At 35.0% G+C, this 24,893-nt stretch overlaps 1 protein-coding gene across 1 annotated transcript in view; it reads left to right on the forward strand.

Moving 5' to 3' along the window:
* LOC107657174 (protein NDRG2-like) overlaps positions 1-24,893 on the forward strand; it is a 38,410-nt gene that overhangs the window by 8,738 nt on the left and 4,779 nt on the right. The window contains exons 3-22 of the mRNA XM_016445196.1: positions 6,641-6,682; positions 6,959-7,064; positions 16,005-16,125; positions 17,251-17,313; positions 17,452-17,512; positions 18,279-18,365; positions 18,488-18,544; positions 20,568-20,671; positions 20,904-20,942; positions 21,024-21,075; positions 21,169-21,216; positions 21,430-21,465; positions 21,556-21,607; positions 22,803-22,825; positions 22,925-23,028; positions 23,261-23,299; positions 23,381-23,432; positions 23,526-23,573; positions 23,787-23,822; positions 23,913-23,964. Coding sequence (XP_016300682.1) covers positions 6,641-6,682; positions 6,959-7,064; positions 16,005-16,125; positions 17,251-17,313; positions 17,452-17,512; positions 18,279-18,365; positions 18,488-18,544; positions 20,568-20,671; positions 20,904-20,942; positions 21,024-21,075; positions 21,169-21,216; positions 21,430-21,465; positions 21,556-21,607; positions 22,803-22,825; positions 22,925-23,028; positions 23,261-23,299; positions 23,381-23,432; positions 23,526-23,573; positions 23,787-23,822; positions 23,913-23,964 — 1,222 coding nt within the window. The remainder of the gene's footprint in view (positions 1-6,640; positions 6,683-6,958; positions 7,065-16,004; positions 16,126-17,250; positions 17,314-17,451; positions 17,513-18,278; positions 18,366-18,487; positions 18,545-20,567; positions 20,672-20,903; positions 20,943-21,023; positions 21,076-21,168; positions 21,217-21,429; positions 21,466-21,555; positions 21,608-22,802; positions 22,826-22,924; positions 23,029-23,260; positions 23,300-23,380; positions 23,433-23,525; positions 23,574-23,786; positions 23,823-23,912; positions 23,965-24,893) is intronic.

A 24,893-nucleotide genomic window follows, 5' to 3' on the forward strand; every position in this document is an offset into this window, starting at 1 on the left:
TTTTTTTTTTTTTCAAATGTTTTCAATCAAAATTTTTTGACTGATTTTATTTATTTTTTTGACAGGTTTTTGTGAGATTCATCTCAAGCCTCATACACTGCTTATTTTTCTTTAATAATGTTTTAATGTCTTTTAATAATCTCTTCAAAGAAGTACACTTATTTTAGAACCTTCCTATTTCTTAATTTTATTTGAGCAAAATATTTTATTTAGCTAATTTAAATATTTTAAATATTTTAATATTTAAAATTCTTATATTTTCCTTTTGATTTTATCACTAGATGTGACCTAGACATGTCCTTGACAGGTTTTGTGAGATTCATCTCAATCCTCCTACGCTGCTTATTTTTCTTTCACTCATTTTCTGTCATTTTTTCCATTTCATCCTCGACGTTGCTTTTTCTGTCGTTCTTCTCCGTGACAGACTGTCTCCCATCGGTTTAACTGTTATTATGTGCTCTGAAATCTAAATGACTCATTCTGAGAGCAGCGAGAGACGCAGGCGAGAGGATAACGAGCGTTGAGGAGATGAAGAGGGCTGGATGGTAACGATGATAATGGCTCCTCTCGGTCACATGACTAATCGCCTCTCAGCTCGTTTATGACACGTCATGCATCTGCAGCGGCGACCCAACGCTGATCAATAACACAGCATGATCAATAAATACTGTCTGAAAACACACCATGAACTCTATTGATGTCTTACAAAATCATGGTTTCTCAGGCACAGGGTTTCTCACCCTTGTGAAAAAGAAGTGCATTTTAGCATACTCAATAATATACTTTGAAATATATTAGTGCTGTCAAACAATTAATCACGATTAATCGCATCCAAAATAATCGCATCCAAGTTTTTGTTTACATAATATATGTGTGTGTACTGTGTATATGTATTATGTATATATAAATACAGGACAAACTAACAAAAGCATAAAAACAACTGCGGAGCACGCCACGGAGTGGTTAAATTATTTTTTAACCACTTAAGTGGGACTTGAGTAAATCATCATGTGTAATTTCATAATTCTATTAATTTTAAAATACAGTTAGAGTGTTTACATGTGCTTTAGTATGCTAGTCAACACATCAAAACAAGTTTATAACAAAGCATGACAACAGATTATTCATATAATGATTCAAAAATGACTTTAATGTAAAACTTTTATTTTAAAATTATTTAAGTACACTTAAGTAACCTTTTATTTCATTCATATTATATTGTATGCAGGTACAGTTTAAAAATATAAATACATTTGAAATGTACTTTTATGTAAAACCTTTTATTTAACATTATTTAAAAGTGTACTTAAGTGTGTTAAGAAAAAGTCATGAAAAACGTTGGTAACTTTATTTTAAGGTGTCCTTGTTACACATGTTACATGTACTTACTATTATAATTACAATTAATTATGCATAATTACATGCGAGTAACCCTAAGCCAAACCCAAATCCTAACCCTAGCTATATAATAAGTACATGTAGTTAATTGATATTACTCAGTACTTATATGTATAATTACACTGTAACAAGGACACCTTAAAATAGTGTAACCAAAACGTTTTATGTACACTTAAGTAACCTTTAATTTCATACGTTTTATGCTTTTCATTTGACATTATTTAAAAGTGTGCTTAAGTGTGCTAAGAAACAGTCATGGAAAACTCTATAAGTACACTTAATTAACCTGTTATTTCTTTGATATTTTATTTTCTGCAGGTAGTTTTGAAACTATATATGATTTAAAATGTACTTTATAGTAAAACTTTTAAAATTACATAATTTAAAATGTACTTAAGTGTGAAAGCAGTCTTTTTAAGTACACATAAGTAACCTTTCATTTCATGAATATTATATTGTCTGCAAGTATATTTAAAAAATAAAAATAAAAATGTAAATGTGTAAAGAAACAGCCATGAAAAAAAAACTTTAATGTACACTTAAGCAACCTTTTACTTAATTAATAATATATTACTCAGTACTTATATGTATAATTACACTGTAACAAGGACACCTTAAAATAGTGTAACCAAAACTTTTTATGTACACTTAAGTAACCTTTAATTTCATACGTTTTATGCTTTTCATTTGACATCATTTAAAAGTGTACTTAAGTGTGCTAAGAAACAGCCATTAAACTTTTTATGTACACTTAAGTAACCTTTAATCTCATCAATTTTATGTTTTTCATTTGACTGTATTTAAAAGTGTACTTAAGTGTGCTAAGAAACAGCCATGAAAAAAATCTTTAATGTACACTTAAGCAACCTTTTACTTAATTAATAATATATTGTCTGCATGTACAGTTTTTTACTACTGTATACCATGTAAAATGTACTTTAAAGTAAAACTTTTAATTTGACTTTATTTAAAAATGTGCTTATGCGTGTTAAGAAACAGTCATGGAAGTACTTTAAATACACTTAAAGTAACATTTTAAGTAAATTTTATATCGTCTATATTATATTGTTTTTTTATATACTTTTTAAAAATTATTTTTGACATGGGCATCATGTTTCGGTGTTTTTTCCTTTTATTTTTATTCATAATTAAATATTTGAAGCCATATTTTTAAGTAGTTGTAAAGTCATTGGAGTGTCACTTTTTTCAGTCACATCTTGGGACACTAGAAATAACACTTTGCAGCTTTAAAGGGTTAACAACACCCTATAACTGTGGTAAAATCACATTAACACTGGTCTTGTACTGTATTTTGTCCCAGCATGGGGTTAATGGATTGTAATTGATTTTCTTCCTTGGAGGCCTTTAATTTGTCACAGTTCTCACAGTTGGAGAATGGCTGTGTTGTGTTTGTGAAAGTTCGCTGGCGAGTGTTGTTCCCCATCAGGAGTATTTTTAGCATGTGAATGATGATGCATTCATGCGAATCCACTGACCAACTGCAGATGAGAGTCAGCGATTGGGCTGCTGTCCGACTTCAGCATCAGAGAGACAGGGGTTGCTGTGGAGCCCAGGGGCGTAGATTACGCGGGGGACGCGGGGGACGTGTCCCCCTCACTTTTAATATCACGTAAATTCGTCCCCCACACTTTTTCGGGCAAGTGTGTTCGCATAGAGGTTTTCAAGAGCCGGTGTGAATAAATATAGATTTAAATTCAAAGAGACAGGATAGTCTGTGCATGATCTGATGTTTTATTCGGATCCAGAATAAGGCGAGATGAACATCACGGAGCACTAAACACTGTGCAGTGTATGTTTCATTCATACTCGAAGCCGGAGGGCACTCTCGCACAGAAAGTCATATGAGGAAATTCCTAATATGGACAAAAGCATTGTTTTTAGCGTTGAAAACAGTTGTTTTCAGAAAAACAGAAACGTTTGGAAACATGAAGACTTTAAACATGATTTCAAAGCTAAATTTTTTGCATCATTACTCAAGTCACACTATCCTTCAGAAATCATTCTGATATTCTGATTTGCTGCTCAAAAAACAGTAATAATAATAATAATAATTTAAAAAGTTTATTGAGCAGCAAATCAGCATATTAGACTGATTTCTGAAGATCATGTGACACTGAAGACTGGAGTAATGATGCTGAAAATTCAGCTTTGATCACAGCAATCATCAAATAAATGCAGGCTTGTTGAGCAGAAGAGACTTCTTTATAAAACATTAAAAATCTTACTGTTCAAAAACATTTGACTGGTAGGTTATATGGATTACAGAAATGTTATATTGTAATGTTTTATATATATATATATATATATATTATTATTATATATATTTTTTTAATATATATAACATTTCTGTCCCCCGCACTTCTGAAATGATGGCTACGCCCCTGGTGGAGCCTGATCATTCCTGGCTGAGGCCTGAACACACACACACACACACTGCTGCCACGTCAGAACAAACATGCAGCTTTATAGGCTGTGATTGCATGAAGAAGCAACATTACGCAACTTAAAAACCCTACAAAAGAGTTGGGCTTTTTTTCCCATATTGATGAATTGCCAAAGTCAGATCGCCTGCATGCAGTGCAATATCCAGGTTTATATGTGTCTACAAAATCATGTTTAAAATGTGCAGGACTGATGATTTGAGCACTTTTGTGGAAGAATGAATTACTGTATTGGTCTGGTTTTGCTGTATTTACTTGGGTTGTGGTTTCAAACCTTTGAAAGATAGTCAGAGTTTGTTTGAAGCGATTAAGCAAAAGTGTGTTTTTTTATTTGTTTTCGGTCATATTACTTTTGGAAAGCAATTAGATTTTGCTCTAAACTGTTTGTGTACAATCGTTTGCAAAAAAACTCTGTGGTGTAGTTTTGATTATTATTTTTTTTCCACTGCAGTCTGTTATTGTAGTATAACTGGGTTTAGATACAGTATAACCACAGTTCACTTTGTGTTTTAGGGTTAGTCACTTTACATATTGGTCAGACGGTCTCTTTCTGTTACTTCTGCTCCAGAATAAGTTTCATTAAAAACAGATGTTGTGGTTGATATTGGGCTGAGGCATATTGAAATTCATTCATTCTCTCAATGTTATGAATGAACATTCTCCCAGTAATGTTAATAGACTTGTATCTGGTCTTTACATTAGAACAAAAAACAAAAAGACCTGGACGTTCATAAGTAATGTTTTCATAACGCAACAGGATCATTAAAATAAGTTGTTAGAACATATTTTTGTTAGCTGGGTTCCTCCCAGCACTGCAGTTGAGATTCTTAACGTCATCTGTCTCTCTCTATGTTAATTTGTTCTTGCTGTAATTTCTAATTAAGATGAGTTAAGCCCAGCAGAGTCCTGATGGTCCCGCCGGAATACGGACACACACCTGTGTGTGTGTGTATGTGTGCGTATGTGTTTGTGTGCTTGTGTGTGCACGTATGTGTGTGTGTGTGTGTGTGTGTGGATGTGTTTGTGTGCTTGTGTGTGCACTTATGTGTGTGTGTGTGTGTGTGTGTGTGTGAGTGGATATGTCTGTTTTGCACTCTTTGATGTTTAAAGTGTAACCCCTTCCTTGCTGTCCACTTTTTTACTGCATTGTAGTTTAATTATTGCTTTTATTGTACATATTTGCTGTGTTACAGTCACATTCAGAAACTGGTGTGTGTGTGTATAAGTGTGTGTGTGTGTGTGTGTGTGTGTGAGGGTGAGGGTGTTTGTGGGCTTATGTGTGCACGTATGTGTGTGTGTGAGTGTGTGTAAGTGTGAGTGTGTGTGTGTGTGTGTGTGAGTGTGTGTGTGAGAGAGTGTGTGTGTGAGTGTGAGTGTGTACGTGTGAGTGAGTGTAAGTGTGAGTGTAATTGTGACTGTGTGTGTAAGTGTGAGTATGTTTACTTCACTGGTTTGCACTCTATCTGCCATGCGCCTTGTGCTGCTTATTATATTTTTTTACATTTTACCTTGTTTGTATAATTGTATAGTTGTATTTTATATTTAAATCTGTATCTATCTTTATTTATGTTCTACTGTTAGTGTTATCTGTATGCACCAAGGGTCTGAGAGTAACGCAATTTCAATTCTCTGTGTGTATGTGCTGTACATGTGGAAAAATTGACAATAAAGCAGACTTGACTTGACTTGATATGCACTTATCTGTTATTAACTTACCTTTTGCTGCCACCTGCTGCACATTTGAAGACCTTCAACATATGCAAGTATAGTGTCAAAAAAACACTGGGATCATGATTTGTTTGGATAATTCGCACTAATTGGATGATCATAAAACATCTCCTGAGATCGGCATTAATGCACCAAATTGCAATGCTACTTGGCAACCAGACAGCCTGCAATTAAATGAATGAACTGTGTTATTTATTTGTTAGTGATGTTTGCTAAATCAAGTCCCTCTGTTTATACATAACCAAACCTTGAGAAGGAACCTCTAGCACACAGTCTTGTGTTTCAGACCTGCATGATTCCTCAGATCGTGTGTGTTGCTGAGGAGATTGTTGTGCTGGTATTTTACTAAGTGATTTTCACTTGCTGCTTGACTATAAAACAGGTGGGGAAATCCCACAGATGCGCATTGAAAGATGTTTTTCACCTGTTTTATCATCTTTTGCATTATGTCAATTAGTTTAGTGTGAAAAACGGCACATTTGCTTCAAAGACTGTATTTTATCATCGTTGGCACAGCTTGATAAAAAATCGCAGCAGTTAAGGTTGTGATACTGTGATTTTATCGTAGTTGTTTTGCCTAACGGTACATCTAAAACTGTGGTAAAATCATGATAATGCACAACTTTAAGAGGCTTATTGTTTTATTTTTTACTTTTTTATTGATTGCACTCTTATCATTTTATTCATTCTTTTCTTTTATTTCCTTTTTGTTTGTTTTAATACATGACAATTATATATATATATATATATATATATATATATATATAAAAAAAAAAATTTATATTTTTTTCTTATGTACCTTTTTAGGATCACATGTTTGCAACTAACCAAATCGTTGTGGGTTCAATAAGCTGTTTCTTTCAACTGGGACTTGAATTTTTTTGTAGACGTGCATAGTAAACAGAGATAATATTGTAGAAACTTAATTTGCTGTAAAGTTGCTTTGCAACAATTTGTATCGTGAAAAGCGCTATACAAATAAACTTGAATTGAATTGAATTGAATAATAGTTTTGCTGCTGATATTGAGATTGTGTGATTGTTTTCACGCAGGACGTAGAGATCGCGGCCCGAATACTGCTGGACCAAGGCCAGGTGAGTCAAAAATGTGCTGGTTATCCATGATGAACATGGATATGCATGTTTTATGTAGTTGACAGGTTCATTCATTTTTTCTTTAAACATCATTCACCAGTTTTACTATCTTTGATGTGCAGCTGCAAGTGCATTAATGCTAGATTTTTGTTAAAGTCAGGTTTAGATCTGGTTTAGGATGTCACACTTGTCATGTCAGCTATTCCATTATCTTTAATTATATATGCGTAAGCATGATTTTATTAAACATTCACCTCTTGCTGTGTGTTTGTGTAGGAACACCGTGTTGAGACGCCTCTCGGCGTGCTGCACGTGATGGTTCACGGCGCCGGAAACGTCCGCAGACCGGCCATACTGACCTTCCATGATGTGGGAATGGACAGTAAGTCACTCACAAACACACGGACAGACGGCAAGACATTTTATTTCATATTAGCACAAAGAAAAAAAACAACAACAACAACACTTTTTAAAGTATATAAAAAGATGTAAAATAGCTTGAAAAATGTTTTGTTTTCATAATTACACTGTGCAAAAACATCCTAATTGAATAATAAACAGCAATCATGTCTTCAAGCAAGCAAACAAAGATTTCAGGGAACCTTCTTGAAAGTTGATAAAAAAAAATGAATGACTGCTCACTTTTGGAACTGACAGATTCACCAATGGACATTTTAAACCAAGGGTTGCTTTTAAAAAGAATGGCAAGCTTCCTCAAAAGACTAAAAGCAGCTGCAGAAGTGAAGTAAGAAGTTTGCATTCGTTTGGGATAATGACGCTCTTCCTCTAGATATGAAGTAGTCATTTCTTCAGGAAGCGCTGCCTATCTGCACCGCTGCCCATGTGGTGATGGCACAGTGTAAGATATTCCTGCGAAGTGAACGGGAGCACAGTGGATTAGATGAATGTACTCACAAGCCACGATCACGTGAGCGTGTTCAATCTCAAGCTGAACGTCACAGCGTCCGTTTCGCAAGACGCTCTGAACCACGAACACTCTGAACTTCCTCCTGCTGGTGCACATGTTCTGCGCGTCTCTGAGGCCTTCTCCTCTGCAGATTTGTAAGATGGCATTGATGTCGTCTTTGTGCAAGAAAGAGTCGTGCGGATTTACACCACAGAGGCGCGCTTTCGTTAGATAATTGGCCCAGGCACGCGGCTGTGTCATGTCGAAATGAGGTTGGATAATGTATTTCTTTATGAAAACGGCAAATGCGTTTAGATCTGAAGTTCTCTGACAGGGAGCTGGCCAGTTAGAAAACATCTCAGGCTGATCGTCGCTGGCGGTGGCATCCATCAATCCGTCGCTGAACACCAGAGTGACGAAAAGCACGAGGAGAAACGCTGATCTCATCCTGAAAACAGGAGGGCTACAGACGATTAGAGCTTCACAGATAGCAGAAATCTTTAACACCAACTCATGAACTACTTAAACATGGTGTCTGCGGGTCTCAAAAGGGTCTTAAATTCATAGTCGTGCAAAAATAAAATCAATGACTTCCTCACTATTTTTGGCTCTTTTTCCAAATGCACAAATATCTAAACACCTTTAAATCAACATATATTTACTTGAAGTGCAAAATGAAGGCACAAAGTCTTGTTTTCTGAGAAATCGAAAAAAATTAAGTGAGTTTGTGCTTAATATATATATATATATATATATATATATATATGTGTGTGTGTGTGTGTGTGTGTGTGTGTGTGCTTCAAAGACAAAAAGCCAGTTTTGTTGAAGATTAGACAGGCTTTGTTATAAACAACAGTATGCAAATCAGTTCAATATAGTAGTAAGGTTTATGATTGAACTTAAACATTTCATAGAAATTATGAGAAGAACAGTGCATTTAAAGTCAAGTTATTTAAACATTATTAATGATTTTTGTCCTTGATTTTTACACTATGGATTGCATATTTATCCACTATAGCAAATAGGTGGCTCTGTCTCCAATTTGTAACTTAATAACTTTTAAGTTTTTATGTATTGAATTTGATGTTTTTAACATTTTAAATAGTTTTACTAGCAAAGCCTAAAGATGATCTGATACATATTCATAAACGATCAGATTAAACAGTTTGATGAGTTTGAAAAAAAAGTACATTTTCAACAAAGTTTGACAGAATTTGAGTTCATTATATGCAACAAAGTCACAAAATAGTGTTAATTTACCGGTTTAGTGTTTGAGAATTACACTGCAATCCTTGTATGTGTATTATTTCCTCTCAGAAATGCTTAGATATTTTGTGCTGTCAAAGAAAAAAATGTGTGAAACTGTTTTTACAGCATTGGCATCAGCATTTGCTGCAGTGTAACGAACACGACTGTTCAAACGCTTTTTTTTTTTAATTTTGAAAGAAGTCTCTTCTGCTGACCAAGGATGCATTTATTTGATAAAAAACAGTGAAATATTATTAGAGTTTAAAACAGCTGCTTTCTATGTGAATATATATTAAACTGTAATTTATTCCTGTGATCAAAGCTGTATTTTCAGCATCATTACTCCAGTCTTCAGTGTCACATAATCTTCAGAAATCATTCTAATATGATGATTTGCTGCTCAATAAACATTTCTGATTATTATAAATGTTGAAAACAGTTGTGCTGATGAATATGTTTTGTTGAAATCATTATATATATATATTATGCTGTATTATTTGATACATAGAAATTTCTTAAATAGAAATCTTTTGCAACATTATAAATGTCTTTACTGTCACTTTTGATCAATTGAATGCATCCTTGCTAAATAAAAGTATCAATTTCTTTCAAAATATGGCCCCATTACTGGCCCCAAACGTTTGAATGATAGTGTAGCATTTAATGATTCAAGCCTGCGTTCTGATTAAGTCAAACAAAAGATACATATTTTATTCCTAAACTATCTCCAACTGAAGCTTAATATCTTTGTGACGAATCCTCAAGACAAGTTGTGCTAGATTTACGTGAGATCATTCAACGAAGCAGATGCAATAGACAAACTGTACTATTCAGAACGGTAAGATTTACATTTAAGCTGCTTTTCTACTGTATGCAGATTTACCTTTGTGCCGTTCTTGAGTCTCGATGAGTCTGAGCTGGAGTTCAGAAAGTGTCTGAGACGCTCACTGGACTGATAGTTATTAGCTTGAAAAGTGGCAGGTGCGAAAACACACCCCGTTTTTTGAAAATGTACCGCAAATATGTTTCTTGGCAGTAAGCAAAAAGTAGTGTGATTTTTGCTTCTTTGAGATTCTGCCCAAGGGAAATTCACAGAATTAAAAAAAAACAACAAAGAAACAAAACAGTCACCAGAATGAACTTGAGGAGAACATAATGAACATTTTAGACTTTCAGATATTTAAAAAAATCTTGTAATAATGAAAATGTCTGCAATTTGTAATGTAATCAATCTAATACTAATTCATTTTTTTACCGTATTCAGCTGAGGAGTCTCGAATCAAAGACAATCTAAATTATTTCACAAAAGAACAGATACATTAATGAATTTGAAAGATGCTTTTATTTAAAGAGATTTACACTGCATTCAGTCTACATATTTGATCATAAAACCAAACTGTGCTCTGTAAAGAAAGCTTTTATTGAGATGTGGCATAGCAACGTTTTATTTAAAGAGTTCTACTCAGTGCTTTTGGAAACTCTGCCTACGGTCTGCAGATCTGACCGCTTCGGGACGGACGCCTGTTACTTTGTCTCACATAGTGAACTGGCAAACATTGGTTTTCAATGACCTCACACGCAACAACCACATAATATTCAGCATTACGAAGTCTATTAACTTCACAGTGTCCATTTCTCAAAAAGCTTTCAACAATGTACACCTTGAATCTTCTCATACTGATGCACTTGTTTCCTGTGTATCTGACGCCTCGTCCGTTGCAGATTCTTATAATGCTCTCGTTGTTGTTTTCATGGAGGAAGGATTGTAAAGTAGTTCTGTTGCAAAGATTCATTCTCGTGAGATAATCTGCCCAAGCGCTTGTCCGTCTGGTGTCGAACTGACGCGAGAGAATGTGTCTGCGTTTAAACTGATTGTATGCGTTGTTATTCCGAGATCTCTGGCAGGGATGTGCCCAGATAGAAGAAATGTCTGAAAACATCTCCAGTTGATCGTTGCTGAAACTGACATTATTCAGTCCATCGCTGAGTGTGAAAAGGAGCAAGAGCAAAACCGCCGCTCTCATCCTGGAAACAGGAAAGTGACAGACATTTAGAGATTCACAGTTAGTTAAAAGAATTACAAATAGAATGAACACAAGCTAATGAACAATTTCAACCAGATAATAAAGCCAAAAAGCAGCAATTATGTGGCCAAACACACCAATATCGTTCGCATGCGTACTGTAGATTGTTTCCTCATTGCATTCTAGTTTCAAAGACTTTGAGGAGATTCACCAATATTTATAGCTTATAACTTTTCATTAGTATGTGGCACTTTTACAAAAAAAACAAAAAAAAAACTAAATGTAAATGTTATATTCTCAGGGCTTTATGAAATTGATTCAAATTTGTTCATATTTTACAAGCATCTTTTTACAACATTTATGGAAATCAATTAATCTCACCCTGTTTTGCTGAAAATTGGACAATATGGTTTATGATTAGGGTGGCAAAAATGTGGAACATTTCCAGTAAATTTCGGAAACATTACAGAAATTTTGGAAACTTTCCAGGATTTTTTAAAAAAATATTCCAGGGATTTTTGGAAAGTTTCCGGAAATTTACCAGAAATTTTCCACCCCTTTGCAACCCTATTTATGATTGACCTTGAAAAATCTAAATACTCATAGAAATACAGTTTCCAATATAATATAATATGATAGAAAATAATAATATAATATGATATAATATATTCCAATGATAAAATGTTTTTCTGTTCATTATGGCGTATACAGTATTTATTCATTATTGCCAGTAAGTGGTGCTGTCATCAAATTGATTCTGTAAACTTATGCAACACTAACTATAATAAATCGCAAATATTACATGTTTTTAACTTTAGCATGATGATTTTTACCAGCACGGTCTGAAGATGATCTAAGCCAAATTTGTAGCACATCATACTAAAGCCGTACGACGAGTTTAAAAATACATTTTCAACAAATATTCAAAGTGGTAGAGGATTCTGGATTCTGGTCTATTTGGTTCAAAAGTTATTTGCTAAAATAGTTGTTAGTTTAACAGTTAATTAGTGCTTACACATCACCAGTCTTTCACTGCTAAACATATTTGACAGATTTTGTGCAATAATTAAAAAGCCTTATAACGATACACATTCACAGCATACATCATAAAACCGATATCTGAGTATATCTGAGCGCATTAATACAACATAACATAAAACTAAGTCACAAAATGGTGTGTGTTTACCTATTCATTAGACCGATTGTTTAGACGAGTCTCTTTCCTCTTCAGTATTTTGTGCTGTGAAAGAACAAAAACGTGTGAAGTTGTTTTGACAAGGTTTCTTCACATGCAAACCGTTTGTGTTTGACGTCAGCATTTACTGCACAATCTAACTCAAACTAAAGCTTTTAAAAGAAGCTTCTTGATGCAAAGGATCCTCAGGAAAATACTGTACTATATGGTGCTATAATACAATTATGATCCTTCAGTATCTAAACTGTAGTGTTCACATTTTAACCACCTTTGTACTGAATGCAGATTTACCTTTGTGTTGATCTTGAGTTTGTGTGAATGAAAGAGTCTCGATGAGTCTGAGCTGAAGATCAGAAAGTGTCCAAAACGCTCACTGGACTGATGTTGATAAGGTTGAAAAGAGGCAGGAGTGAAAATACACCCTTTATTGTTTTTGCTTCTTGCCATTATGCAAAATGTATTGGCATTTTTGCTTCTTCGAGATTCTGCCCTTAGGAAATTCACATGCAAATAAATCGAAGTGACGTGTTTTTATAAACAGCCACATGTGAGAAGTTGTGCAGGTCTGACAGAATGAGACTTCAGACGTGATGAAGAAAAGAGAAACGATCCTGCAGCTTTTGAGGCACTTGATGTAATGAAATGATTTTCAGACATTATGATTAAGCATCTAAAAGAGTAACTTTGTATAGCATACCTTGTTTCTCAAAGATAATCAGAATGCTTTCACAAAAGAACAGATACATTTATGCATTTGGCAGATTTTATTCAAAGTGACATTGCTTTCGAGCTATACATTTGATCAGCTCATTTTATAATAGTTAACTGTGCACGGCAAAGAAAGCTTTAACTGAGATGTTTCTAGAATTATATCATTTAAACATGCATGTGGCATAGCAAAATTTTTAATGAATGCAGCGTTTCAAGCCTCATTCAGTTATTCACTCCCACTGTGATAAAACCAAATCATGCTATATATAATAGCAAGGGTATGGACGTTTGTTCTTTTCAATGTGTTGTGCATGATAGTGCACAGGTAGTTTTTTCTGACATTCAACAATTACATGATATTTGGCTGTAGCACAGTTAACTTTACACTCCCATTCTAACATCTGTGATGTACTGTTTTCACTTTCAATATTGTACACTTGGAAGAGATTTGTACTTTTGATATAGTTATCTCTTGTTTTAGTACCAGAGCCATTGCAGATTAGTTTGATATTTTCTTCACTGTCTTTAATAAAGGATTGTACTGGAGTTCTACCACAGAGATCATTGTTCACTAGGTGTTCCACCCAAGCAGTTTTATTATCTGTTTGGAAATCAGTTGGGAGAATGTGTTTTTTCTTGAACTCAGCATATCGGTCGTTTTTCTGTCGATCCGCTCCGTCACTCAGAGCCAGAATGAAGAGGAGCGAGAGAAGAGCCTCTGATCTCATCCTGACAACAAGAGAAAGAACATTTAGTTAGACATTTAATAAGAGAGCAAACATCAAAAGTGAGACGTGTTGGGGAAGTTACTCTATCAAGTCATCAGCATTGTCACAGTTATTAATTATTGACTATTTAGGTCATCTGAAAGCCTAATCAGCCAGTCGGCCAATGTTACCTAGCTACATAACTGTCTTAATTTTAACACTAGGTATATTTTTACATGAACAAAGAAATAAGTATTCAACTTTACATGTGTTACACTGAAAAAGATATGATTACAAAGAAAAAAAAAACATGGACAACATTACAGTAGTGATGCTAAGTCTGGCAAACCGGTTCTTTCAGACAGTTCAGTTCAATTAACCGGTAAAAAAAAAAAAAGATTAATCGGTTCACGCAAGATAGCACGCGTACGTCTGCAAGATGTCTGTTAAAGATCTCTTCATCTGGAAAGCATCTGCTGTGTACAAACATCTGATAGACGTCTCTAAGATCTCAGTTTCACATTCATTCTAAATCATAAACATCTTAAAGACATCTTCTAAACGTCTATTTGACATCTGATAGGAAACGTCCTACAGACGTATTGCAGATGAGCAAATACTCTAAAAAATGTCTTGTAGATGTAATGCAGATGTCAAATAGATGTCTCCATGATGTATGTGTGCTGTCAGGGATGATATCAATAAGCATTTATTTTCTAACAACTCAGTGTCATTAAATCACTGAAACATTCAAATAAAATTATTTGTGTGAATGCATATTGCTGATTATTGTCGTTCATGATGTTCACGGTTTCATTCGCTGACCCTTCATGTCGGATATGACAGACCAATATAGTACATCTTGGATACGTTTCCTAAAACTTTCGCACTTACAGCACGTGTTACAGACATTGATGCACAAATGTGGGTGTGTTCGGCATGTCTAAAGTATATAGAAAGAATAAACCATGTTTTGTAAACTCAATGATTTAGTTTAACAACTTACAATAATCTGCATGCACAATAATAAAAATGTAGGCCTATTTAATAAAACTAATCAGCTTGCATTGCTTGCATTGCGCATTAAGGTTGTTCAAGTCTTCGGTGATAACACGCATGTGCATTATGTCAGCAACAGAATCCTTCGATAGTTGGTCGAACCTTTTTGGTCGGTTCTTTCTGAGTCGGAGGTGCTACTTCGGCTGTGCAGAACTAAAGTTCGATTCAGTTCGATCTGTGAATCAGCTTGACAAGTTACTTCAGAGAACCGGCTCAAAAGAACGATATTTGGTCAATAATTGAACCACTTTATTTCAGTACATTCACAAAACAACTATAGCCTATATCCTTTTTTACAGCACTTTAGTCATTTGTACTGAATGCATATTTACCTTTGTGTTGTTCTTGAGCTCGTGTGAATGAAAGAGTCTCGAAGATCAGAAAGTGTCTGAGACGCTCACTGGGCTGATATTTATTGGGTTGAAAAGAGGCAGGTGTGAAAATATACATTGTTTCTTGGAAATGCCCCACTAAAACATTTCTTTCAGTATGACTGTCGCTGCATCTAATAATAATATAGATGGTTTAAAGGCAGCTCTGCTCATCATGCTAAAAGAGATGAGCTCTTCACACTTACTCCATGTGGTTAACACTTGATGAGTGTGTTTAGCCAGCCAAACGGAGACAAAGTGCATGAGTATGAAAATAAACACATAAGACATCTTCTGTTGTATTAGCTAGAAGATTCTTTTATTGCAAGTTCATCAGAAGCGAGTCGTGACCGTAATCTTTGTTCTCCAGGGAACTGAACCTGTAGTCATTGTGCTGTGAGGCTTCATCTACACTGAGATGTCCAAAAGAAACAGATCTTGGTTTAATAAGTAGAGAATAATAGCAACTGTACAACCGATTCGATTAAGATTGCACAGTTCATTCAGATGTGAGTTTTGTGAACCTGTTCAAATGATTCATTAATAAGATTCGACTCAAAAGAACGTTTTAATAATAATAATAAAATTAAATAAAAAATACAATTGAAACGCATTTTTCAGTTTCAGTAAGGAAGGCACATTTTTTTTATAAACGACAATGAATCTGTAAAAGTTGATGAATTGTCATTAAAAAATAATGCTGCCTATTCCTTATTGTTTAAAGTCTTATTGGTGTTCTTTGGAAGTTTAACTTTCTTTTTAATGATTGTTTTTATTGTTTTATCCTTTTTGTTTGTGTTATTTGTTGTGTGACAACTATGAAGTTTCAAATATGCTTTATAAGTAAAATGAATGAATGAATGATTGTAACCATAAGAAGCAGTGATGTGTGTTACGGTGTGTGTAGTTTTTCTATGTTAAAATATGTTCTCCTATCTCAGCTTAACTATATCAAAATGAAAGGAGTTCTGATTTCTATAGTCATCATGAGCCCTCAACATTGTGCTGTTAATCAAGAAACTTAACCTTGGGTTAAATTAAATGTGTTTTTTTAAATAAATAATTAAATTAAATGATTTTTGGTTGTCTGTCTCTGTCAGGTAAGAGCTGCTTCTCCACCTTGTTTAAGTTTGAGGAGATGCAGGAGATCGTGAAGAACTTTACTGTGGTCCATGTGGATGCTCCGGGACAAGAGGACGGCGCGGCCATTTATCCTGCCGGGTACGTGCCATGTATTTTTTTCACTTTTCACTGAACAAACCTTCACAGCGTTTCAGTGATGACTAATCTGAACGCTTCTGATTGGACATTGCATTCATAAGCTCAACAGAATCGCCTGTGATTGGTTTAATGCGCAACTCTGCAAAAACATGTAAAAAGAAGATATGATGCAACATGAGCAGATATACTGTAAATTCAATGCCGCAATCAACACTTTTAATTTCATTTTTCACTTTATTTGCGACAGTGAGAGAAACTTAAAATAAACATTATATGTGACCCTGGACCACAAAACCAGTCATAAGGGTCACTTTTTCGAAATTGAGATTTATACATCACCTGAAAGCTGAATAAATAAGCTTTCCATTGATGTATGGTTTGTTAGGACCGGACAATATTTGGCAGAGATACAACTATTTGAAAATCTGGAAATATTTCTGAGTGTGCAAAAAAATCAAAATATTGAGAAAATCACCTTTAAAGTTGTCCAAATGAAATTCTTAGCAATGCATATTACTAATCAAAAATTACGTTTTTATATATTTACAGTAGGGAATTTACAAAATATCTTCATGGAACATGATCTTTACTTAATATCCTAATGATTTTTGGCATAAAAGAAAAATCTATAATTTTGACCCATACAATGTATTTTTGGCTATTGCTACAAATATACCCCAGCGACTTAAGACTGGTTTTGTGCTCCAGGGTCACATATGGTTGAAAATACTGAAAAGTTTTAATAAATGACGTGAGCGCATCTCTGCCTCAGCACCAGCCAAAGCGTGAACGCAGATTTGAATTGAGCAGCTGATGATAATCCCATCGGTGTGATCGTATGCAAACACGATGAGCACGATATAGCACAAGTGGATATTTGTGTGTGTGTGTGTGTGTGCGAGTGTGATTGCTGAGACTGTGTGGGTGTTAGATAAAATGTGAAAAATGAAAATGCATTAAATGGCGTTTGACAGCTGTCATAGTGTCTTCAGAAGGTGTTAGTGGTTTTATGTCTTTCATGTTTGATGCAAATTGTGACTCAGAGACTATTTTTATGCTTTCACGTGTCCACAGGCTGCTGTGTCTCTTGATAAGAGTCCTAAAATGTCTTATTTTCTCTAACAGATACCAGTATGCAACTATGGATCAGATCTCTGATATGCTTCCAGCTGTCCTGCAGTATTTTAAGTGAGTTAAACAAGTCATTGCATGTTTAAATTTTCATTAGTGACACTTCAATTATACTTTACAAATTAACTACACATATACTTGACAATAGTTCTTATGTTCATATGATTCAGTGCTTATAACTTCCCTCTCGTTTAGTTTCCGCACAGTTATCGGTGTTGGAGTCGGAGCTGGCGCTTACATACTTTCCAAGTTCACTGTGAGTTACACATCTGACCATCACATGCATTATTATTGTTTCATTGGTTGGAATAGTACTTTTTTCTAAATAAACACTTTTATCAGTAGTTTTCATTTAGGTGCCCAGACTTCTGAAATGAAAACTATTTTGTTGCTGTCCATCTAATTTATTATAATTTTTCCCCTTTTATTGCTTTATCATCAAATAATTTCACTACTTTTATATATTTTGGAGTTCAGTTTGACCCTTATTCGATGTTGTGGCCCCTTTCTTTCTATATTTTGGGTTTTAGTCTTGGAATTTAGTCATGGTTTAGTTTCTTTCTCTTGACCGTAAAACAATTAAAGTGTAGTTTTTTAAAACCTGCTGCATCAATATGTTTAAATACAACATATATAACACAAGCAGACACTCAGAGACTGAATTATGCCCTCTGCCGGCCAAAAAAAAAAAAAAAACACACTGAGGCATTAAATATTATTTAACTTTGCAGACTGTTTAAATATGCAGTACAGTAAAAATTAGAAACTCTCAAAATAAACTCCATCAGTCATCTTCGATGTAGATTATCACCATACATTTTAATTTAGCCTTATTTACAAAGGAAACCTGTATTTCTGCCTTAGATTTTGGCTAAAAAGGAAGGCAACATCATTTTGCAGTGTTTTGAACAGAAAAATGCCTCTGATGCCTTCAGATTCTGTCTATGTAGATGAAACTGAGCCACAGTGTCTTTATATTCACTGAGCTCTGCTTTACGTCCTCTCTTCACTCTCGCTCACAGTTGAGTAACCCTGAGGCCGTGGAAGGGCTCGTTCTGATCAATGTCGACACAAACGCACGAGGCTGGATGGACTGGGCTGCACAGAAGGTCTGTCAGCTGTAGGCTATAAGAAGTCACTGTCTGATTAATAATAGAAGTCACTGTCTGATTAATAATAGCAGTCAGTATGTACCCGAAAATGACTCGAAAAGCTTGTGTTTCTTCTGCAGCTCTCCAATCTGACGTCTTCCCTCACAGACCAAATCCTGAGTCACCTCTTCAGTCAGGTGTGTGTTTCTGCTTCTAGGACATTAGATTAGACTGAGTGTGTGTTTGTCTTTGTTAGAGAGATATATATGTATGGGAGGGCTTCTGATCATGTAGATTATTTTTCTGATAATGAACGGCTGACTGTATATTATCATGCTTATAATACTGCTGCATAAGGCAAGACACTACAGGCCAAAAACATTGTTTTCTCATTTTCTTATGGTCAAATTTGAGATTTTGGGCTATATCCACAATATGTATTCTTTCAGACTAGTTGAAAAAAAAATAATAAATACACATTTAAGAATTTATTTTATTACGCTTATCTTATTTGCTTCTGTAGATTTCAGTTATAATCCTTTAAATGCCTTTTTCTTTTTATCAAAATTAGTTTTTTCTCCACTTTGGTAACACTTGCATACACCAAAATTTACAGTTTTATTCCTGTCTATATTCTGAAGGTTTTTATAGAGGGGTTCGATCATATATCATTCGCCTGGTTTTATACATGTATTTTTCTCTGGCTGTTGTCAATATTTTCTGATTTTGTGGAGTGATAAAAAGAGATATCCAAGATCCCCCCAGTAAAAACCTTTAACTTTAATATGTCAACAAAATGAGACCAGCATTTTGAAACTGGCTTGATCCAATGTTCAGTTTTTCAAAACAAATGTTTGCATTTTCCCCTTTTTTTTTTTACCAAATTCACCTTGGGTGTTTTGCCTTAAAAGGTACACAAACTTCAGAAAGCTTTTGATCTCCATTGAAACCCACTAAATGTGTCACGCCACTTCTAGATGCAGTGGTCTTTATGGAATTAAGCTAATCTTGAAGTTTATTTGATTTATTCGTAATGTTGGAATCTGTCAGTGAGAGGCTTCTAGCTGCGATCATCCTGTGTTTCTGTTTTGATAATCAGAAGCTTCTGGCTCTGGAAGTGGAATCATTTCTTCGCCAAAAGGAACACGGCTCATTTTAACAAAACCCAGAGAGGCTACATAAGCAAAGTTACACATCTGCTGTTCAAGGACCTTGTCAAAGGTGATCATTTGTTTCATTTCTCTCTTCATATGCACATTTTTGCACAAATAGTTTGCTCAGCAAAGAAAAAACTTAGCAGTTTTATTCCTCTCTATATTCTGAAGGTTTTTATAGATGGGTTTCTACATATCTCATTCGGCTGATTTTATTATTGCACTTTATCTGTTTGCGTCTGTGGACTTCAATTACAATACATATCTTTAAAGGCCGTTTTCTCAAAATGAGTTTCTATCTCCACTTTAGTATCACTTAGATACACCAAATGTTACTGTTTTATTCCTGTCTATATTCTGAAGGTATTTATAGAGGGCTTTGTTCATATATTATTCACCTGATTACATATAGCATTGTATTCCTAAAAATATATATATATATCTATTGACGCTATTTTCTGATTAATATAGTGATAAAAAGAAAAAAAGAAGATCTCTTCTGTAAAAATATTTAACTCTGTTATGTCAACAAAATCAAACAAGAAGTTTGAACCTGACTTCATCCATTGTTCAGATTTATAATCTGGAAATTTATGCAAAGTAGTGCATATTTAATTAGACACCTCCTCATTTGCATATTTAAACATAACATTCTAGAAAAGTTGTAATACAAAACAATTGCCATTGTATATTGTGATTATTTAACTGGATAAGTATGGTGATATCTAAAGTTTTACCCTATTCACCTGTGGTGTCTTGCCTTAACAAAAAAAATGAATAATTGGACTTGAAATATTGATTTTACATTAAATTACATTGGTATGTAAGGAAAAGAGGCTTTTGAGCAGAACAAGAACATCTGTGTGGGAAAATTGTCCATTTCTACAGTTTACTATCATTATACAGAAATATTTGACTACAGAATGATGCGACTGACCAATCAGAATCAAGTATTCCAGAGAACTGTGTAATCATTTTGTATACAGTAATTCCCATCCATTATAAAGATGACTGTGTGTAAAAGGAGAAATACTGATTTGTTGTGTGTGTATTTGTTTGTTTTCAGGAAGAGCTGTCGGCAAACACAGAGCTCATCCAGACTCACAGAGCGAGACTCTCTAAAGCGCCAAACCTCATCAATATCGAACTCTTCTGGAAGAGCTACCAAGGGTAAAATCACACACGCACACAAAGAAAACAGTGATAAAGCAATATTTTATACATACATCGCCATATGCTTCTGGCTGTTTAAATGTTTTATTTGGTTTTGGTAAAGCCTTGGTTATTATCAGTTTGATGCAGTTAAGTGGGATGCAACAAGCATGATAGATAACACAATGCAAGAAATGCAATTTGGGCACCTTGATAATCAAACTTTTATGTTTTTCTTTTTGCCTTACAGTCGCAGAGATCTGGACATTGAGAGGAATAACACGTTCAAGTAAGAATGATGAAAAATAAAGCCATTCTCTCTTATATATGTTTCTCTTGTGATGTCTCCTCACGTGGCTGTGTTTTTCAGATGTCCTGTGATGTTGGTGGTTGGTGATCAGGCTCCATATGAGGAAGCTGCGGTAAGTCTTTATATCAGTCAGTCTTAAAAACGTCAACACCTATCCACAGTAACCCACGATTCTTCTCACTGCACGTCTGTTTCTGTCCACTAGGTGGAGTGCAACAGCAAACTAGACCCAACTACGACCTCATTCCTTAAGGTTTGGACTTCACCTGTTTCATGTCTGATTTTGTACTTTTATTAGATTTTATTAAAGAAGAGCAAAAATAAGCATAACATATCATTAAATTGTAAAATCTTAATAACTTGTTAATTTAATAATCTTAAAATTATTATCTTATTAGAAAATAAGACCAGTTTGTGTCACAAAGAGCAAGTACACTTTGATATGAACTCTGTTGTTTTTATTCAGATGGCTGATGCCGGCGGGATGCCACAGCTGACTCAGGTAAGTCACATCACATCATTGTTTATGAATATAATTAATTTATTCAAATGAAATCTGTGCAGTGTGTAAATGAAATGTGTGTCTCTCCAGCCCAGCAAACTGACAGAAGCGTTTAAGTACTTCATTCAAGGCATGGGATACAGTAAGTGACCCGAGAGCATTTTATTATTGAGAAACACCACAAAAATTTATGAAATTGAGGTTTTAATATAAATCATCAACTACTTACATCATGATTTAAAAGTTTGGGGCCAATAAGATTCATTTTGAAAGAAATCAGTACTTTTACTCAGTAAGGAGACAAACGTAACAGTAAAAACATTTTACAAAATATTTCTATTTCAAATAAATTTTATTATTATTATATATATTTTTTAATTCTATTCATTAAAGAATCCTGGGGGGGGGGATTTATCAGTTTCCACAAAAATATAAGCAGCTCATTTTTTTTTCTTCTTCAAAAACACATTTTTTATTCTTACCCTTTGGGGAGCTATATTAATGGGTTCATTTAGAAAAGGACATGGCAAAACATGACCAAAAGCCTATAAATCCTAAATAAAAACTAAAAACTTAATGAAACTAATGCCGAGTTCACACTGCATGATTTTAGCCTGATTTTTCACTCACCGACAGGTTTTGCAAAATCGCCGACAGATGCCCGAAATCGGAGGCAAATCGGTGCTCGTTAACGCGAGTGACAATCACACAGTGTGAATTATCAAAGACGCGATCTGAGGGAATCACCGACACGTCGCCGACGCCCGTGAAATATTTGGCATGCTAGATACCTATAGCTGTCGGCGATTCACAATCATGCTGTGTGCAATGATTTCTGACTGAAAACTACATCGGCGATGACCTACAGCCAATGAAGTCGTGGCCTAATGGTTAGAGAGTTGGACTCGTAACCCAAAGGTTGCGGGTTCGAGTCTCGAACCGGCAGGGATTGTAGGTGGGGGAGTGAATGTACAGTGCTCTCTTCCACCTTCAATACCACGACTGAGGTGCCCTTGAGCAAGGCACCGAACCCCCAACTGCTCCCCGGGCGCCACAGCATAAATGGCTGCCTTGCCATTGTATATTGTGATTATTTAACTGGATAAGTATGGTGATATCTAAAGTTTTACCCTATTCACCTGTGGTGTCTTGCCTTAACAAAAAAAATGAATAATTGGACTTGAAATATTGATTTTACATTAAATTACATTGGTATGTAAGGAAAAGAGGCTTTTGAGCAGAACAAGAACATCTGTGTGGGAAAATTGTCCATTTCTACAGTTTACTATCATTATACAGAAATATTTGACTACAGAATGATGCGACTGACCAATCAGAATCAAGTATTCCAGAGAACTGTGTAATCATTTTGTATACAGTAATTCCCATCCATTATAAAGATGACTGTGTGTAAAAGGAGAAATACTGATTTGTTGTGTGTGTATTTGTTTGTTTTCAGGAAGAGCTGTCGGCAAACACAGAGCTCATCCAGACTCACAGAGCGAGACTCTCTAAAGCGCCAAACCTCATCAATATCGAACTCTTCTGGAAGAGCTACCAAGGGTAAAATCACACACGCACACAAAGAAAACAGTGATAAAGCAATATTTTATACATACATCGCCATATGCTTCTGGCTGTTTAAATGTTTTATTTGGTTTTGGTAAAGCCTTGGTTATTATCAGTTTGATGCAGTTAAGTGGGATGCAACAAGCATGATAGATAACACAATGCAAGAAATGCAATTTGGGCACCTTGATAATCAAACTTTTATGTTTTTCTTTTTGCCTTACAGTCGCAGAGATCTGGACATTGAGAGGAATAACACGTTCAAGTAAGAATGATGAAAAATAAAGCCATTCTCTCTTATATATGTTTCTCTTGTGATGTCTCCTCACGTGGCTGTGTTTTTCAGATGTCCTGTGATGTTGGTGGTTGGTGATCAGGCTCCATATGAGGAAGCTGCGGTAAGTCTTTATATCAGTCAGTCTTAAAAACGTCAACACCTATCCACAGTAACCCACGATTCTTCTCACTGCACGTCTGTTTCTGTCCACTAGGTGGAGTGCAACAGCAAACTAGACCCAACTACGACCTCATTCCTTAAGGTTTGGACTTCACCTGTTTCATGTCTGATTTTGTACTTTTATTAGATTTTATTAAAGAAGAGCAAAAATAAGCATAACATATCATTAAATTGTAAAATCTTAATAACTTGTTAATTTAATAATCTTAAAATTATTATCTTATTAGAAAATAAGACCAGTTTGTGTCACAAAGAGCAAGTACACTTTGATATGAACTCTGTTGTTTTTATTCAGATGGCTGATGCCGGCGGGATGCCACAGCTGACTCAGGTAAGTCACATCACATCATTGTTTATGAATATAATTAATTTATTCAAATGAAATCTGTGCAGTGTGTAAATGAAATGTGTGTCTCTCCAGCCCAGCAAACTGACAGAAGCGTTTAAGTACTTCATTCAAGGCATGGGATACAGTAAGTGACCCGAGAGCATTTTATTATTGAGAAACACCACAAAAATTTATGAAATTGAGGTTTTAATATAAATCATCAACTACTTACATCATGATTTAAAAGTTTGGGGCCAATAAGATTCATTTTGAAAGAAATCAGTACTTTTACTCAGTAAGGAGACAAACGTAACAGTAAAAACATTTTACAAAATATTTCTATTTCAAATAAATTTTATTATTATTATATATATTTTTTAATTCTATTCATTAAAGAATCCTGGGGGGGGGGATTTATCAGTTTCCACAAAAATATAAGCAGCTCATTTTTTTTTCTTCTTCAAAAACACATTTTTTATTCTTACCCTTTGGGGAGCTATATTAATGGGTTCATTTAGAAAAGGACATGGCAAAACATGACCAAAAGCCTATAAATCCTAAATAAAAACTAAAAACTTAATGAAACTAATGCCGAGTTCACACTGCATGATTTTAGCCTGATTTTTCACTCACCGACAGGTTTTGCAAAATCGCCGACAGATGCCCGAAATCGGAGGCAAATCGGTGCTCGTTAACGCGAGTGACAATCACACAGTGTGAATTATCAAAGACGCGATCTGAGGAAATCACCGACACGTCGCCGACGCCCGTGAAATATTTGGCATGCTAGATACCTATAGCTGTCGGCGATTCACAATCATGCTGTGTGCAATGATTTCTGACTGAAAACTACATCGGCGATGACCCACAGCCAATGAAGTCGTGGCCTAATGGTTAGAGAGTTGGACTCGTAACCCAAAGGTTGCGGGTTCGAGTCTCGAACCGGCAGGGATTGTAGGTGGGGGAGTGAATGTACAGTGCTCTCTTCCACCTTCAATACCACGACTGAGGTGCCCTTGAGCAAGGCACCGAACCCCCAACTGCTCCCCGGGCGCCACAGCATAAATGGCTGCC

The sequence above is a fragment of the Sinocyclocheilus anshuiensis genome, unplaced genomic scaffold (genome assembly GCF_001515605.1).
Source record: "Sinocyclocheilus anshuiensis isolate Anshui unplaced genomic scaffold, SAMN03320099.WGS_v1.1 scaffold171, whole genome shotgun sequence".
Classification (NCBI taxonomy): domain Eukaryota; kingdom Metazoa; phylum Chordata; class Actinopteri; order Cypriniformes; family Cyprinidae; genus Sinocyclocheilus; species Sinocyclocheilus anshuiensis.